Raw genomic sequence first — 18,539 nt, 5'->3', positions numbered from 1 at the left:
ATCAACCGACACAATCCAGTCTATGAGCAACGCTATAAGAATTGCACTTTAATTCATTAATAATTAAAACGATCAACTACTTTGGAGTCGAATCTGTTCAATATTCCACTTTCGATTCGATTGTTTATAAAAAGTCGTAGTTGTGGCTGATTCTGTTGCTGTTGCAATTGTGGTAATATATTGTTAATATTTAAGTGGAAGTTGAAAAGTGGAAGTGGCAGGCACCGGTATGACCCTTCCAATCGCTCGCAACGCTTCGAAATGCGGCGAAATATCGTATCACAATCAAGTTGTTTGGTATTTTCACCGAAGCAGCGGAATAGCAGAGCCAGAGCAGAGCCAGAACAGAGCCAGAGCAGAGCCAATAGCAGTGTCAGTAATAGCAGCAGAATCAGAGGCAGAGGCAGCGAAAAAGCATAGGCAGGAGCCCAGACAGAAGCAGTGGCAGTTGCAGAAGCAGAAGCGGCGAAATGAAAGAGCCAAAACGAGTCCAATATGTGAGTCACGACGCAATCAGTACCCTGTACATACCTGTCTACAAATATATTCATACTTATGTATGTATGTATGTAGACGGCGGTACTTGTTGTCCTCATTCCTCCCTCTCTTTCTCGAGGAAGAGTGTGATAAAACACCTCATGCTGGCTGTTACACAGATCTACACGAATAGAATATACCCCTTACACTCCATTGAGTACCGGGTATAAGCAGAACAGCGCCAGACCGAAACGTAGAAACCACCCCGCTGCGACAGAGACGCAGGCAGAGGCACAGCGACAGCAATGTAACGCAATACGATAGCCCACACACCCCCCCCTTGCGCATGGTAGTGCAAAAAACCACCTAAGCGACGCTGACAGCGACAGCGACGTCAGCAGCGACACGGGCAAACGCAACGCAACAGTCAGCCGTGGCGTCGCAGCCGGCGTATCACGTACGAGTACGAATATACGATATTCGTGTTTCGCCGTTTGTTGTGATACCCTCGACAGGAGAAGGTATGATGAGTAATTTAGAGATAAATATAATTCACTACATATATCTATAGGTATAAATATGTACATATCCTGTGTACCTGGTCACTGTGTATCTCAGGGAAATAGGATGGGATAGCAATCGGATGCTATACAAAAATCTGTAGTTTCAATCTGCCATGGGACCGATGGATCAGCCAGGGTATCCAATACTTCGGCCACGAACCTATCCTTCCTCTCTTGTTGCTTCTCGCGCTTTGGTTTGTTGTTGCTCCGCCGTTTTTCTGTTGCGCTGCTGCTGCTATTTGTTGTACGCTGCCCACGCCATTCGCTGGACGAATGGGAAAGCAAAGGCAGGGCGATAATAGCGCCGGCCTGAGATGTCGTTTTTTTTTGATGATTGTCTGAAATGTGGCCAAAGCACGTGAATGTGAATACTACTCGTATTTCTATGCGACAGATTGAATAATTAAGCCACGCACACACACACACAGCGACACAACACGAGAGATGTCAATAATTGAAAGGCGCCCTATAGTAGTCACTCGACGTCGACTACCAGATGGGCCAGTGACCACATCTTGGGCGAAACTTAAGGGAATCTCCTTTCCGCGAAGCTATGTGCATACATATATTGAACAATAATAATATATAGGGGGTACTTCCATTGTCTCACAAAAATGAAATCGAAACAGTTACAAGACATTGAGTATTTGAACTTCCGGAGCTCATAAGGTATACTCAAGAAATACGTATAGTTACATAGATGCGTTATGATACCTTCCAGGTAGATATATTAAAGGTGTAGAATCTGGGGCTCAATAACACTGTATTGATTTGATGGCAGAGTTATTTTAACTTCTTGTGAACCAAGAGCTCAGCCTTCATCGCAATATACTGAACGAATGCAAGAGATGATGTTGCAATTACGAATCGATCAACGATTCGATGGGTCGACGAATTTGTAAAACCTTTGACTCATTTGGACCTAAAATTTTCCAAAGTCTTTTCTTCCGTAAAGACAAAATCTCCGTAGGTTATTCCTGCTGATTATCAAATAGATTTCAGTCTGTATAAAAGCGTAGTATCTAGGTAGTGGCATCCTTTGGTTAGTCTCCACTGTACTTGTGTGTTGGCTGTCAGAATTACTTAGTTCTGCATATGCACAATTGTGCACAAAAACTCTGATCCATAAAAACATCGCGGAGAACTACATGGAACTCCATTTTAATTACGAGTATGCATAAGGGATACGACTTCCTCTAAGCTTAAGGACCAACTACGATTGCATTTGGGGATGTGACTGGGGCTGGGGCTGGGGCTGCCTCTCCCTCTCTCTTCGTCAATGAAAGTTTTTACAACTGAATAATCAGATTAAAGATAACGACAGCTAGCGAGTGGCTAGGGAGTTCCTGTCACGGGGACCCACTCCAGTGGTCACTCCGCAGGGAGGCCAGCGGCTAAGAGGCGTTAATGCCCAAAAAGGTGCGACAGGGGCAGGCACCCGAAAGATGCAACGCCAAGGCGTTGACACAAAACATAACAGGGGGGAGTGGTTGAGTGAGTGAGGGTGGGGCCTTGGTGGTTGAGAGAGGGGCGCTGCTTTGGCTCTGGCTCTGGTTCTGGTTCTGGCTCTGGCAGGACGCATGCGCCAGATCCTGCCAAAGGACATTCACCTTTTGGGTGCTTTAGTTTGCCGCCAAACAGGGTGCATTTATGTAAACCCTGGATCTGAAATCGTACCTAATTGCAACCTGGCTCGCCCACAGAAGGCCTGCCGGCCTCCCCGTTGTGTGTGTAGATGGACGGATGGATCGACGGATGGGTGGACGTGTGGCATCGAATGCTAATTGAATTAGAGCCTGGCCTCCTGGATGTGCTGGACAAACAAAGCCCTATATCATAGCCGTATTGTCCCGCGGAGGAGCTAACCTAGTTTTCGGGCAGCTCGGTTGGCCAGGGCGTGGTTCAAATCCCGGGTAACCAGTGGCACGCATACTCGCAGCGTCGCACCGTCGCACGGGTGCCCGAGTATATAGGCACCCCAAACAGCATCCACAAATTGCAGTGAAAATCAGGGGATAGCATCCACAGAGAGAGATAGCGAGAGATGGAGAGAGATGGAGCTCTAGTTGGGGTAATCTGCGCTCCATCTCGCTCTGGCGTTGCACGCACCCACTGGCTCCAGCAGCAGCAGCAGCTCCAGCTCCAGCTCCAGCCATAGGAGCCCTTGCGGCTTCGGGCTCGAGTTCGGATTCGGGGTGCTTCTCGTGCCATCCTCATGGGTACATGCCTGCAGTCATTTCCGATACAATTGCGAGTACATTACACTTTCCGAAGTTCCAGTTCCAGCTTCAGATTCAGATTCAGTTCTGTATCTGTATTTGTAAATGTAAATGTATCTGCTCCTGCGCCTCTCGCCCCTCTACACTAATTTTGTAACGCGTTACGCCCATAATTGTATGTAGTCCCAGCCCCAGTCCCCCGGGCTTCTCCGAAGGAGCAGGACCAGCTCAACGTGACCCACATATAAAAACAACAGTCAAGGCGTCTTTTTTTATAGTAATCGAATTACGTTTCAATTTATTATTCATATTTATTGCATATTTACTGCACTTTTATAGTCAATATAGCATTTGGGGGAACATTCACGACTAGTTTATTACTTTTATCTGTTTTCTGCTTTCTGTTGTCTGTTTCCTGGCTTTGATTTCGGGTTGCGGGTTTTGGTGTTTTGATGTATTTCTTTTTATTATCTTCATAGGCATTATTGTTAATATAAATACTTGTAACACTTAATACAAACTTCCTTGTTTCGGGTTAAGTCGAGTTACATATATCTAGGGAAAGGAATACAATGGAACAGTGGAATGCGAATATGGAATGGAAAGAAACAGTGATACATTACGATCCAACATGATAAATTAGTGGAATACCTTTAGGGGAATGAAACATCCCCATTGGAATGATTAGAACAAGTTGACTTGTGTCAAATATAACAGAAACATCCATATTTATAGAAACACACAATCCACATGCAAGTCGAGACTATAATATCATAGAACATTACATATATTTATATTTATATTTTCTAAATTCCTTAACTATGGATAATCTTATTGGTATCATTGAATCATATATGTATATATATATATATGTATATATATATCAATCAATATATGAATCAATTATAATTTCAATGGAACAGTAGGATATTTCTCTTTACAATGCTGTTGCTTACGAAGCATAGAGTTTGTTGTGAGATGATTGAGAAATCTTTCAGTGGAATCTCTTTTCAATTAGATGTCTTTATATCTGTAGAAAGCAAGCACAGATTTTTCTCGAAACCGCTGGAATGAAACAGTGAAATATAAGCACGATTAAAATGGATCTAAAGAATGGATGTCAATCTGAGATTTCTTCCCGAAATTCCTTCCCTTGTACAAAAAGATGGAAATGGAACATTAGGAGCGGCGAAAGTTGGCAATGGACCAGTAAATATCGAATGGAACTGGAATGGAATTGTTAGGACGTTCAATTGCGTCCCACAATTACGAGTATTACATTTATTTTGATTTTCAATTGGTTTTGGTTTTGCTTTTGGGTATAACTTGAATACTATATGTTGTTACTTTTTTTTTTGTTTTCTCTTTATTATTTTGCTTAAAATGTTATTTTTTGTTTCGTGTTCGAACCGATTCGTTTGAATCCGGTTTTCCTAATACTCGGAATAGGAGTTCCTCTAATGAGTTTCGTGGCATTTCATAGCCCAACTTCTACTTACGAGTAGAGTACAATAAATTCTAAGTAATACAATTTCAATTTGATTTTTTTAATTTTTTCGTTTTTTGGTTTTTTTGTTTTTGAGCAGTGTCCAAAGTCGGTGTACAATAAATACATATATAAGAAAATGCATACAAAGTTACAGTTTAATTCTAGTTTAAAAATTTAGTATCGAGTATAAAATTGAAATAACTAATTTATTATGTATAAGTGTTCATCTCTTTGTGGTTCATGTGGTTCGTGGTTCTTCTTCGTACTATTTTTGGTATCAGTTTTGGCATTAATAACGTTTGAATATAGTACAATGGATGAGTCGGTCGGATGGTCAAGTCGTTCACACCATCGTCAGTATCAGTATCAGTATCGAAGAGGAAAGTAATCTCAACTTAAGCTTAAAGAACTCTTTGGCATTGACAAAATATACAAGACAATCGCGTATCGTAAATGTATGTGGAGTCTAATCCTATATGTATATATAGTATATGCATAGATATATCTTATACCCTTATGGTAGACACAAAAAAAACAGACATTCATATTCATATATATCCTTAAAATTGCTTTAATCTATATATGTAGATTTGTGCGCCTTATAGTAGGTGTTATCTGGTGATTTGTCTCTCTACAGTTTTTGAGCTTTTTATCCATTTTTCTTTAATTTTTTTTGTTTTGTTTTTTTGCTTTTTAATACTGAAAGATTTGGTTAATATAATAGTTAAAGAATCAGTTTAAATCGGAACAAGCAAAAACACAAATTTGTATCACAAAAAACCTATCCGCTTCTGGGGTGGCAAACAAGGTCCTAACAAGATCTTAACCCATCCAAAAATTACTTAATAAAATGCATTATTAACGCTGTGATAAACTAGGAGTTTCAACAAACGATCCATTAATGTGGGGCGATAGGCGATGGTAGGGTAGGGGAATGATGGTAGGGAATGGTGTTATGGATAGCATAGACCATCTACATACGAGTATGTGTATATATATTTATGTGCTATACTGTCTATACCGTCTACTATGTAGTACGAGTGGTGTTTTTTTTTATAAACTTTCTGTGGTTGATTTTTGGTGGGGTTGATGAATCATCTCCTTCTCTTTCAGCTCTTCTTTATTTTCAATTTTTTTTTTGCTGCTCTTTCACTTCCTGCATGAACACACAACCGAATCAGTCCTTCGACACACTTTGAAATACTTCGAAGCATTCGAGCAGAACGGGACTGAACGCCTTCTCCATATGATCTTCTGGTAGAGATTGTTTGAGCAATTTCGAAAGAGTTTTGTGAGTGCTTGTGAACACTTTGGATATTCCTGCAGGACTCTAGTAGTATATGTATATATGCTCTATGCGTATACCGTTTTATATTGTATTTAGTTCTATGATCTTTAGGATCATTAGATGAATACTTCATGGTGTGGTGATTGCTCGAAGAACCCACACAGTCAGCAGTCAGTCTCTATATATAAATACAATACTAGTATATATATCATATATATAAAATGCATGATTCGGTCGAAAGAGAGACAGTCAACACTTTTAGGGTATATTTTTGTATATGCTCTGAATATCCACCTACAGATACGAGTACGAGTACGGGTATTATCTACCAGAACTGTCATATTGATTAAACCATTTACGATATTGCGTGGGCTTGCGATTATTTATGCATCGCCTTTCCGTTTCTGTTTTTGTTTCTGATTTCCGTTTCCGATTTGGCGGATATGTTTTTTTGTTTTATTTTTTGTTTTCGTTTGAGGGGGATAGGGATTATCTCTTTTGCTTGGCACCCGCCCCAAAAATGATGGTGGTTTCATGACGATTTTGGTGGGTGATGTGCGCTGTGGTGGGTGCTACTGGTGCTCCTTCTCTTGTGTGGCTTATGACGTATGGCTTATGGCTTATGGCTTATGGCGGGTGCGTATCCTAAACAAAGCTGAGCTCATGGCCGCTTGTTGCGTCAATGAACTCAAAGTGCGCGTAAACTCATTCACCATTTATGACGTAGACCGGACAGAAGGCCTTCTCCGTGTTGAGGCTCTGCGGCGACAGTGCACGCCGCCCACTGTCGCCGCCCAGGGCATCTTTCACTTCCTCCTTGCCAGCCTCAGCCTCAATCTTCTCCTGATCTTCAGGCACCGCTCCCGATCCCGAACCGGATCCCGAACCGGATCCTGAACCTGAACCCGAACCCGATCCCGAACCTGCCGCCTCTCCAGTGTTGGTGTTGGCACTTTCACCGCTGTCCACCTCCTCGACGGTCTCCAGCTCGCCGCCGGCGAGGGTCGTGGAGCAGTAGCAGTAGGAGAGGTTCGTCTTGAGATCCTCGCAGAATTGCTGCTGCTGCGCAATGCTCTGAATGCGCGAGCGGGCGAATTCTCACATATACGTGGGCTTCAGCTTGTAGGCCCGCTTCCAGATCTCGCACAGGCACACGGTCGAGTGGAAGCGATAGAATATGGCCAGCGGCATGGACACATGCGTGATGATGGTCCAGGCCCACAGCCCGTAGAAGTTCAGCTGGATGGGATGCGATTCGGCGCGCGATTTCTCCAGCGTACTGATCGCCCACATGGCCAGGTTCACCACCAGCATGAACGTGACGATCTCCCGGCCGGGCTTTTTGCGGATGTGCTCGGGGCTGACGGCCTGGCGTCGACTGGCGTCCAGAATGAACATCGTCTGGCAGGCGGTCTGCACGATTGAGGCCAGGGCATTGATGGGCACCAGCATGTCGTCGCTGCGCAGCGTAAAGTGGCCCGCGATCACCGTGAAGATGTTGTACAGGAAGGAGCCCGTCTGGGCGCCCACCAGCAGGATATCGTCCAGAGAAAAGCTGCGGTAGGCATCGTACTGCAGATGCCGGATCTGGATCATCCCCACCAGAGTGGCGATCGTGGCCGTGCCGTAGATGAGAAGCTCGCATATGGTCACTTCGGTGACGGCCATCGAGACGAACTCCGGCCGCGAGATCAGCACAAAGAATATGATGAGCGAGATGATGGTCAGCACCAGGATGAGGATGCCCACAAAGAGGCCCTTGTGGGCCCGTGCACAGTCCACGGAGTAGTGGTGGGGTGAGCGCTTCATCGGCGAGCTGATCATGTCCGGGCGTTGCGGCGGATTGCTCTGTGGTCGCGAGATGCTGCGCCACATGACGTACAGGATGGCGGCACAGATCAGCGAGTACTCGATGGTGCACGGAAAAAGGAAGGGCGAGGCGTCCTGCACCAAAGTTCCGATGATGTTGGTGCGCCGGCACTCGAAGATCTGGTAGGGGCCCTTCAGGCCTCGAGCCACCCTCAAGTGCGCCGTCGGATCGTGCACTGGAATGACGGCATGCCCGCGTGAGTGGCCCGGAATGCGATGCGAGATGCGCAGCGTGCGGTTCTCCGGATTGTAAAAGGTGAGAATCTCGTGCTTCGTCTCCTGGATGAGCACGTTCAGCCAGACGGCCAGATTGGTGCCGATCATGTGCATCAGGCCGAAGCGGGCGATGATCTTGTAGCGGTACACCTTGATCTGCTCGTTGTTCAGGAAGATGAAGTACATCTGGATGAAGATGAAGGCCATCCGGGTGGCCGGCGTCAATGCTAGCAGCACATTGTGGCACTTGGTGTCCGGATTCAGTTCAAAGTACTGCCCAAACTCCAGACCCGAATAGATCATGCTGCCAATCCCGAAAGCTATAAGAACGTTTCAAAAGGCATTTAGTTTCCATGGGGACACTGAGAGAAGGCGGAGGACCATCAGGGACACTCACCCACAGCGCCCATGCGCAGATAGAAGCTGCCATAGTGATGCTGCCTGCCCAGGGGTGACAGCAGGGATGGACGCCGCACCTGGATGGGCGGTGGCAGGCGCCGATGGTTCGAGGTGCTGTCCGTGTCCGACTCGTCCATGCTGTCCGAGGTGCTGGTCTTTGTTGTTTTATTCGGTGATGTGGCTGCACAAAGACAAGGATTTATTATGATGCATCTCATCTCCCCCTCACCAGTGGCAGGCGGCACTTACCCATGGGTGTTGGTAGCTTGGGGCGACCCCACAGCAACGTGGCGTACATGAACAGCAGAAAGATCATGCTACCAATATACAAATATAGATAGTATACCTGAAAAGAGTACGAGATTATTGAAATGATTTGAAAGCTATTTGTGTGAATGGGTTCGTCCAAATGCTCCATTTTGCGGATTTTCGAATGAAATTCTTTCATTCTTTCAACCAAGGGTCACAATCGCACGACGCCCGGACATAAATTTGAAGAAGTTACAATTCTGAAGAGATGGTTTTCTAATCAAAAAATATGTTTAATGACTTGGAATGAACTAAGCACGAAATCGTTTTGATTTCGATAAATGTAAGCCGAAAGAAGTTATTTTTGAATGCAATTCTTTCCTCATTCTATGTTTCCCTTTCAAACACTGCTAAGAATTTGCCAACACTGTTCACTCACCTCGTAGAACGATGGCGGTATGTAGGTGGAAATAACCTCGGCCATGGGAAATGCCACGCCCATGACCACCAGCAGCTTTCCGTACAGGGCGGAGAAAAGTGTGGCCAGAGCATCGCCACTGCGAAGAGAGAACATCAATTAGAGAGAATCATTTTAGTGATCTGAGGCATCTTCAACTTACGCCTTGACCCTGGGCATTGGCGGATAGACGAACGATGGCCGATGGGTGCGCTTGATGGCCGGCAGGATGGCCGGATAATTGGTCAGCTGGTGCGAGTGGTACATCAAGGCCAGCTGTCCGTCCGCCTGGCTGCCGCTCACCTGTTGGGAGCTGCTCCCAGGTGAAGATGGTGGATCGGAGCTGTCGCCACCGCCACCACCGCCGCCTCCGACGTCGCGATCGCCGTCCCCGTCGCCGCCACCGACGACAATGCCACTGGGTCCGGCCGAGGCCTCTACCACGCTGACGCTGCTCTTGCGCGGCAGACTGGACTCGTCGATGGTCACATGGTGCTGGGAGCCGGAGCGGGCCGATGCGCGGCCAGGCGAAATGGCCGCCGTCACATGGGCTGCGGCACCCTCGCCGGAGGCTGCTGACAGCAGCGAAGAGCTGAGGACAGGAGCGGCCATGGCCGGGATATAGCTTTTGCGGCTGTACTCGGGGAAGCCGTCATCGGTGGGCGGTGGCGGCGGCGGGGCATAGCTGCTGGGGACAGTGGGCGTGGGTACGCGAACGCTGTGCGTGTGGTGGTTCTGGTGGTGCGGATGCTGGAACTGGTGCGGCAAATGGTAGTGATGGTGGCTGCTGGTGAAGTGCGTCCGTGGTTGAGTAGTCACTGGCTTCGGCTGTGGCTGCAGCTGTGGCTGTGGCTGTGGCGTTTGGGTCTTCTGCTCATCCTGGAAGCTCAGTGTTGCGATCGGTGGCTCGGCGGTGCTGCTGCTGCTGCTGGAAATGGATGAGGATGTGGAATGCATGGTTGACGTTGGTTCACTGAATGATGGCCCCAAAGCCCGTCCTCGGTTTTGCAGAGGCAGCCACCGATTCGGATTTGGATTGAGATACTGTTGCAGACACAACCACACAGATACAGATACAGATGCATGGAGAGACGGCTTAATTAAATAATGGACGGAATCGGAATCAGAATCCCCCCTTCGAATCAGTGGTACGTACAAGCATCTCTTTATACGGTGCATCGGTGTGTGGCGGCTTCCATTATATCGGATGCCAGACATTTCCGTCGTCATTGTGCGAACGGACCACAAATGATCACGCAAATGTACATATCTATATGTATGCTACACTGAGGGGAAAAGCCACCAGTTTGCGAATATACATATGTGGGATGTAGGATGTAAATTATGGTTTGCTTACTACAAAAGGAGTCATAGTCATAATCCCTTCGGAGCTGGGGCCAGATTACAAAGTATGATTCAGGGAATAATCGACTTCAAAGGAATCCTATAATCTTGAAATATCTTTCACTTCCTTTAACTAGCACCGTATACTATGTTAGATATTCCCTGTTCTCTATCGTAAATCCCTTCACAAATTCCTCTCAGTGTATACATATAGCATATATGTATAAAGATATCCCGGAATTTGCTTCGCAAGATTACGATTCATTGAACTTGACTTTCGCTGGATCTGAATGGCCTGTTGAACTTTGAGATCGCTGAGACCTGAATCTGGATCTACATCTAGATGGATCACTGCTCTGGAAGTCGAGAATACGAGAATAGCACCTATGTATTTATAGACTTGTGTGCTTGGAGGGTACATTTAGGAGGTTGCCTTCCGGATGGGAACCCACTCTACCCCCATTCCCGCCCGTACAGTAGTATTCCATTCCCAAGGTGGGGGACACAGATACAGGCACAGATACAGATACACAAACAGCGTGTGCTCGTAAATTGCACTTAATCACAGATGCGATACCAAACAGAAACACACGAAACTTAATGAATGGAAGTTCCCGTCCCGACTGTCCCATTCTCGAAAGCAATTGAGACTAATCGTCGTCTAGTGCCACAGAGCACAAATCTGTACAAATATGTATGGTACAGTGCGTTTCAGTAGCAGTAGAGCATAGCCATAGCCATAGCCAAAGAACTGCGATCGGGTGGCTAGAAAATCAAAGAAAGCTCTGTGGAGGGTCTATAGTAAGGAATCGTGGACTGAACGTGAGCTCTGATGTCTTCTAACGAAGAGAATGGGGGTGTAAGCTAAAGCTAAAGCGATCGACAATCAAGAGATTGAAGGTAGTACTTTGGATTATTGATTGGTAAAATGTATCTTATATGTAGCTAGTCTCCTGGAATGATTGCAACAGATCAGTGAGGATTGGGATGTACAACCACTTATTCATTTGCAAGTATTCTTTGTACTCTGAATGCGAACAGAACAGAATGAAATACCACTGTTGGCCCGCACCGTACTGAATGGAGAGGCAGAGGCAGCTAGCTGTCTGTCTGGCATTAGATGGATGGCACACAATGTTTGTTTGCTGGCCAAATGGAAATATGAAATATGCTCTGGGCTCGTGCATGTGATTGCGATGTTTAATTAAGACGGGGCCCCCCACACACCGAACACCAAACACCAAACACCGCATGACACGACACATGACCCCCATGAGGGCTGCCTGACAGGTGGTGCTTCAGGAAGCACTCCCCAAATATGAGACTGAATACCTGCTTCACACGCCTCCCATGCCATCCGCGATCATGCCGCGCATCATTTATTCACATTCAAATCACTGACATCCTTGAAAGGATTCTCCTTCCGGAGAAGAGCATGGGCAGGGCATCATTATGGCATATGGAGGATTACGAATGCAAATGCAAACAAGGAACTGGAATCGCAACAAGTTCTAGCCCTAGGCGGGGGGTGGGGCTTATCAAATAACCTTGACATGAGGCCAAAGCACAGCTAGCGACGCAGCCGCCACCATGCAACAAGCGGGAGACGGGGCAAACAATGCTCTAGCGCGTGTCGAGTGCTTGCAGAGTGTATTGTGTGTGTGTGTATGTGTGAGCCTGTGGTTTGTGTGGGTCATGCACTCAAGCGCACTTGTAATCAGATTTCTAAAAGCGTGCTGCATACTTTATGGCGTCATTCTCCTGTTTTGCTTTTTTTCGTTGGGGTTGTTAACCCGACGATACAACAGCCACAGTCCTCAGTCCCCAGCCAGGTCCTGCTCCCTTCCTTCCTTCCCACTCGACTGTTGCATAAATGGATGATGAATAAAGTCCCGGGAGTGCTGTGGGAGTGGGACAGGGACTGGGACTGGGTGCATGCCACAAAGTCACAGAGGGCGAAAAGCGACAGAACCCTTCCAGGGCCCTTCCATTTCCATTCAATTGCAGTGGTGTACAGTGAACACAAACCAGGCAAACCTGGTTGAAAGTTAATTATTGTGTGTCGGGGTCACTTTTAAGGGTCATTCGACACCGCCCTTCGACTGGTTCGGATCTGCGCGTTTCTTCGGTTCACTTGAGCCACTTGATGGTGCACATAATACCAATATGAACAAATAGCGCAGCCTCATCTCAGATGATGGTTAGGTTGGCTAAGATCCTTGGTGATCACTGAATCATTCTTAGGAATAGGTGACCCCGACCACATATCACTATATCTGCATTCTCAATTACAAATCGATCGCTTAAAGGAATGTAAATGGAAATGGAATGTGGATCAGGGAAGTTTGCATAAAAAGTGAACGACAACACTCGGCTTTCCGCATCAGGTGACCCCGATGACCCGCCTAACCTTTCGTGTCTAGCTTTTGCTCGTACTACAATTTGATTTGCTAATTTCCTGCTCGACCCTCCGGTATTCTCTCAAAATGTCTGCGGCCGGAGGGCATCAAGTATTCATTGGGGCACAAGACATACAAAAGAATTGGCCGCGTACTCTGGCCTGGAAATGTCCATTAAGGGTGGGGTGGAGCCTGGTTCCTGGGAGTCGTTGCATCTGGACAGAGGGCAAACAGAAACCGCAATTGAAACAAAAACGGGACGGACTCTTGTTGGGGTCGTGGCACTCGTCCAAACACAAGGCACAACAAACTTTCAATTGACCTATTTTGCGGTCGGGCTAAGGGTGCGTGGTGCTTAAGTGCGGGCGGTGGTGCGATGGTGCGGTGGTTGTGTGGTGTTTGCGGTGCCTTGCGGCAATTTAGTCCCGTAATACGTATAATGGGCATGGCAACGGCCAGACGACAACATTGTGCTGCAGGAGTCCCCAGGTGACTGGCCGGGAGAATCCTGTAGCTCTTTTTTTTTTGCATACATTCCGCTTTGCAACAATTTGTGCATGTCAAGCCAATCGAGTGGCGGCCGGCAGGAGGCAGAAGGTAGAAGGCAGAAGGCAGGCAGTCGGACCTGTATACGCACTTCAAATGCCGCATACGTCGTGTGACACCGGCTCTGGCTGTGGCTCTGACTATGGCTTCGGCGTGAAACTTGTCAGGGTGTTGCACTGGAAACGTGATGTTTAATTAATGCACAACGGAATGAAGGGGAGAAGGATGCAGACAACGTCAAATGGAGGATGCTGGATAACAGAGATGGGGCAGAGTCGGGGGATGGGGTTGAGGGTTGTGGGTTGAGTCGCCGTACGAGTTAAACAGTTTTTGTAGAGCTATTAGCAGCAGACTAATGGAGGCTGATGACTATGAGAATGCACTGGCTGCCTGGCTGGGAATGTAGTTAGGCGAGAGATTGAGTGCAATGATGAGGATGCTGCTGCTGCTGTTTCTCATAATGATGATGATGTTGATGATGATGAGCAGCTTATGCAATTAGTAAAGTGCTAGAACAAGGACAGCCAGGGGATAATAGACGCCCCAAACGCCAGACACGATGTGACAATTAGATAGGCGTTTGGGGCTGGTAGATTTTTTTAGAGTGAGAATCATCAGTGATTCCATGTGAATTCGATCGATGAAGAGCTCTTCGCGGAGTCCCACAACTTTAATTTGAATCTGTTTTTGAATCTTAGCAATCTCCATATATTCATATCCGTATTCAAATATCGAATAAATGATCCCCAAAGAATTCCATCGATTGAAAGGAATCTTCTTTAAGTGATCACCCATCCAAATGATTGAAATATCAATCAACCACCCATCCTACAAATCAAAACTTCTATGGGTTCTCCCGCCTCTGGGCTGTGGCTTACCTGACGATCGGCTGATCCTTGATTGTGACTGTGACGGCGGCTGCGGCGGCTGCTGCTGCCGTCTCCGCTAGCTTGGGTGGACTGCTGACCAGTGGAGGACTGCAGACGCGCGGCGGCGTTGTGATCCTTGGCGGACTGTGCATTTGGCGGGCCTGCTCCGGCGGCGGACTGCGCATCAGTGGCGGCGAAGGCATGACCGGAGCCCCTTCGCCCACGGGCGGGCTCTGGACACGCTGGGAGCTGGACTTGATGGATGCCACGGGACTCTTGCCGGAGGATTGCGAGTGCGACTGGGAGTGGGATAGCGACTGCGACTTGATGGATGCCTGCGACTTGAGGGATGCCTGTGGCGAGAGAATGCCCGCTGCAGTGGCGGAGCGCTGGCTGCCGGTGCGGCTGGGACCGCGACTCTCCGAGAGCTTGGGAGAGCCGCTGCCAGGAGCGGCGTTGGCTGCCATGGCCGCTATGGCCCCGCTGGTGGACATGATGCCGCCGCTGGCGATGCTCGCGGCTCGTGGGGAGCTGATGCTGTCGGCGTGTCCCTCCTCCCTGTCCACGGATAGGGGATCCTCGTCGTCTTCCTGGGTAATGGGCTCCTCGTAGGGCTCTGGCTCCTCCATGTCCATGCTCAGGGGCGGCGGAGGAATGAAGAGCCCACGTCCTGCTCCTCCGCCCACGCTGTCCTCATCCAACTCCGCAAAGTGCTCTGGCGGTGGGGCAATGATCGAGGAGGCCGAATACCCGTTGCTCGGTGGAGTGGTAATGGTGGTCGACTCATCCTCGTTGTCCAGCGACCGGCTGTAATCCCTGCCGCTCACGGGCTCTGGTTCTGGTTCTAGCTCCTCCTTAGGCTCCTGCTCTGGCTCCTCCTCCTCTTGCGTTTCGGGCTCTGGCTCTGGCTCTGGTTCTGGCTCTGGCTCTGGCAGAGATCGTGGATTTGGGGAATCGGGCTGTGATTCTTGGTCGCTCTCGGAGGAGGGCGTCAGTGGTGGTATCTGACTGATGTGCTGCGCCGGTGGCGACACCATTCGCGTGAGATTCAGTTCCGGGCAGGGCGGTGGCGTCACCGGTGGCGATGGTGAGTTCGAGGGGGATTTGGTCAGGGGCGGGGTGACGTTGCCCTGGACATACGACAGATTTGAGGGCAGTGGCGGCAATGGTGGTGGCGGTGTGGACTTGTCATCATCATCATCATCTTCTTCATCCTCCTCTTCCTCTGCCTCTGCCTCGTCCTCTGCCTCCTCATCTGCTGCGGCACCATCAGCCCCATCCCTAGACTCCTCTGTCATGGGGGGAGGGGGGATGAGCATCGGCGGCACTGCTGCCGCCTCCTCCGCATCGTCCGTCTCCTCGCCATCGTCGTCTACGTCCGTCCGCAGGCCGGCATCCTCCATGGGGGAAAGGGGCGGCGGCGGAATGAGCTCAAGCTCCAGCACCGAATTGATGGGCGATCCTGGCGGCGAGGTGGCGTCCAGACTCATCTCCATATCGATGCTCAAGTCCAGGCTGAGCTGCGGCTCCGCCTGCGGATGACCGATCATCGGCGGCGGTGTGGGCGTCGGCGGCATGTCCTCCGCCTCCGTCAGCGTGGGCAGCGGCTGGCCGAGCAGCGGCGCCAGCGGGGGTGGTGGCGGTGCCACCAGCAGGAGCATCTCCTCGCTGAGTGAGACTGTTGGGAGGGGCGGCGGTGGCAGTGGTGCATCCCCCGCTGTGGTGATGCTGGTGCTCGTGCTTGTGCTGGCGGCGGCCGTGGTGGTCGCGTTGGTGTCCACCTCCTCGATGTCCGAGTCGATGCCCTGGGCGAAATCCATGTAGAAATTGTCCCGCGAATCACTGGACCCACGTCGCAGCTTCAGCGACAGATCCGGCGAGCTATCCATATCTCTCACTCTCTCTTTGGTTTTACTATGGGGTTTCGTGCTGTTTTTTTCTTTTTGTTTTTTTTCAGGGGAAATACCTTCACTCTCACGGCTCACATCGGTGGCGCACTCTGTTGCCTGGGCGCAGCGACTGTTGCTGTTTTTTTTCTTGCTTTTCTTTTCTTTTGTTCTGTTTTTGCTTTTTTGCTGTTTTTCTGGTCACTCGTTTTCACTCCATTTCACTGCACGCACATTGTGTGTGTATCCCTGGAATGCACACACAAACACAAACATCAGGAAGAGTGTCAGGAAGCTCACACACAAACACACACACCCATACAGAAAGAGAGAGCCAGCAGTCAGCAGTCCTCGCTCTCTCACTCCAGAGCTTGCAAATTCCACTTCCACTCTCACTCCCCATACCCACTCCAACTCCCACTCATGCTTTTACTTCCACTCCTGCTCTCTTTTCCAATCAAAAGCCCGGTTTCAGCTTTCACCACTGCTTGCATGCATTTACCGATTTTCTACTCATTCTACTGCTTGCACTTTGCACCATGTCTCCTCCTTATACAACTGCTCCCACTCACACTCTAGTTTCTTGTACTGCTTCTTCTACTGCTTGCACTGCTGCTCCACTAAATCCCCGGCTTTTCTTACTGCTTTCACTCCAGCTTCCAATGTTACTCCCACTCTCTTTTTTCTCACTCCATCTCTCTCCCTTTCTCTGTCTCTCTCTTTAGCTGTGTTGAGGGCGGCATGGGGCGTGGCATTGCATTTTGCTGCGCATTTGACTTTTTACGCAACAAATCCTACACACACACATACATACTATGTACGAAGTCCTGCAACAGTGCCTGCTTTACAGATGTGTGCGTGTAAGTGCGTAGTTTGATCAACCACCGCCAGGGGGATGGAGGAGGAGGAAGCATTAATTTGTAAGGGGTTGGAGGGGCACGAACAGGAGCAGGAACAGGAACAGCAACGGGAGCAAGACCAGGAGGAGCAGGAGCAGGAGCAGGCCAAACGGTTATCTGGAAAAGTTGTTGCTCTATTTCTCTATTTTCTTTCTGTTTGTTGTTGTTGTTGCTGTTTGTTTGTTTGTTTGGTGGGAATCTCCGCTGCGGGGTTGTGTGTGTGTGTTCGGAGTGAACTTCGGAATATCATGTACATATGAGGCTGTGTGTGTGCGTGTGCAACCCCTCAAAAAAGAGGATACGAATACGGATACTGCGTATGCTTTTGTAGGGCAGGGATTTTTTGGCAAACAACAAAAACCAATGAGACTTATTTGCGGCACAGAAAAAAACAAGCAAAAAAAAACACCCACACACATACACACCGAAGACCGTTAAGAGGGACCGTTAGAAAGCCCATATACTCCTCCTGGAGGGATACCATGAAGAATCCCTTGGATGGCAGTACATACTGGATGGAAGCCCTTTAAAAGCCATACACACACACGCACGAACGCACGCACACTCCCGTAAAACCGGATGAATACAGTTCAAATTGCTGCATACCGTTACTCCTGTTCAAAGGAGAGAGTACCGTACCGTACCGTACCGTACCCCTGTGTACCGCCAGATGGACACCAATCTGATCTGTTCTGTTCTGACAAATTAAGGAATTTATATGCTTTTTGCCAATAGACAGACCGTTAGACGTTAGACGCCTTTCCCTCTTCCTGGATCTTCTCCTCCGTTTTTTTTACACTGCACTCTGCACTTCGCACTGCATTGCGGTTCGGTTCCTTCGCATGAGTCGCGAGACTCGGTCTCAGTTATGATTTCTGTTTCGCTGTCGGTTTCCGTTTCGGTTTCGGTTTCGGTCCGGGGCATATACAAACGGGCTTTACGGGGCCACACCACACACAACCAACACACCCAACACACTCACACACTCTGGACAAAAACACACACTTACACGGAGCGCCTGTCGCAGTAGTCGACTCCTGCTGCGGCGGCACTTAATTCTAGAATGAAACGCCATCGGTTCGGGGCGGCAGTACGAAGCCAAAGCTGCGCCATTAGACGACGACAACAACGGCTACAGCCCCACAGTACCCACAGCACAGCCTCTCCTCTGGTATCAAAGAGAGTGTGTGTGAGAGAGAGAGAGAGAGAGAGCAGGGCAGCGAGAGCGCAGCTGCTGGAGAAGAGAACAAAGCAAAAGCAGTGCACAGACATATGTAGGACAGAGGAGAGGGGGAACGAACGGTGGTTGTCAAACACAATTGAACCGAGCCGGGATTCATAACTACGCACTTGACCGTGTTCCGTTCCGG

General features: G+C 48.6%; 1 protein-coding gene across 2 annotated transcripts; it reads right to left on the bottom strand.

The window, feature by feature from the left end:
• Positions 1–4,549: 4,549 nt before the first annotated feature.
• OtopLc (Otopetrin-like c) lies at positions 4,550–18,297 on the bottom strand. 2 transcript variants are annotated; one of them, XM_033383067.1, is made up of 7 exons: positions 18,179–18,297; positions 14,394–16,519; positions 9,390–10,154; positions 9,209–9,326; positions 8,770–8,866; positions 8,519–8,701; positions 4,550–8,441 (listed from the first exon to the last, which is right to left on the bottom strand). In XM_033383067.1, exons 2-7 carry the CDS (start codon positions 16,271–16,273, stop codon positions 7,135–7,137), a joined length of 4,350 nt encoding a protein of 1,449 aa, XP_033238958.1. In that variant the 5' UTR covers positions 16,274–16,519; positions 18,179–18,297; the 3' UTR covers positions 4,550–7,134. The 2 variants fall into 2 exon arrangements, with proteins under 2 accessions (XP_033238958.1, XP_033238959.1); XM_033383068.1 differs by having other exon boundaries at positions 9,390–10,151.
• Between the last annotated feature and the right edge of the window lie 242 nt (positions 18,298–18,539).

Source organism: Drosophila pseudoobscura, chromosome X, assembly GCF_009870125.1.
Source record: "Drosophila pseudoobscura strain MV-25-SWS-2005 chromosome X, UCI_Dpse_MV25, whole genome shotgun sequence".
Classification (NCBI taxonomy): domain Eukaryota; kingdom Metazoa; phylum Arthropoda; class Insecta; order Diptera; family Drosophilidae; genus Drosophila; species Drosophila pseudoobscura.
The sequence above is the reverse complement of the archived record's forward strand: the minus strand, read 5'-3'. Positions and strand labels throughout refer to the sequence as shown.

Excerpts from the sequence above, each read along its gene's own strand:
- OtopLc (XM_033383067.1), bottom strand. The coding sequence starts at position 16,273 with ATGGATAGCTCGCCGGATCTGTCGCTGAAGCTGCGACGTGGGTCCAGT. Across the intron at positions 8,867-9,208 it reads TACCGCCATCGTTCTACGAG|GTATACTATCTATATTTGTA; the intron begins GTGAGTGAACAG and ends TACTCTTTTCAG. Across the intron at positions 8,442-8,518 it reads TCTGCGCATGGGCGCTGTGG|CTTTCGGGATTGGCAGCATG; the intron begins GTGAGTGTCCCT and ends ACGTTCTTATAG.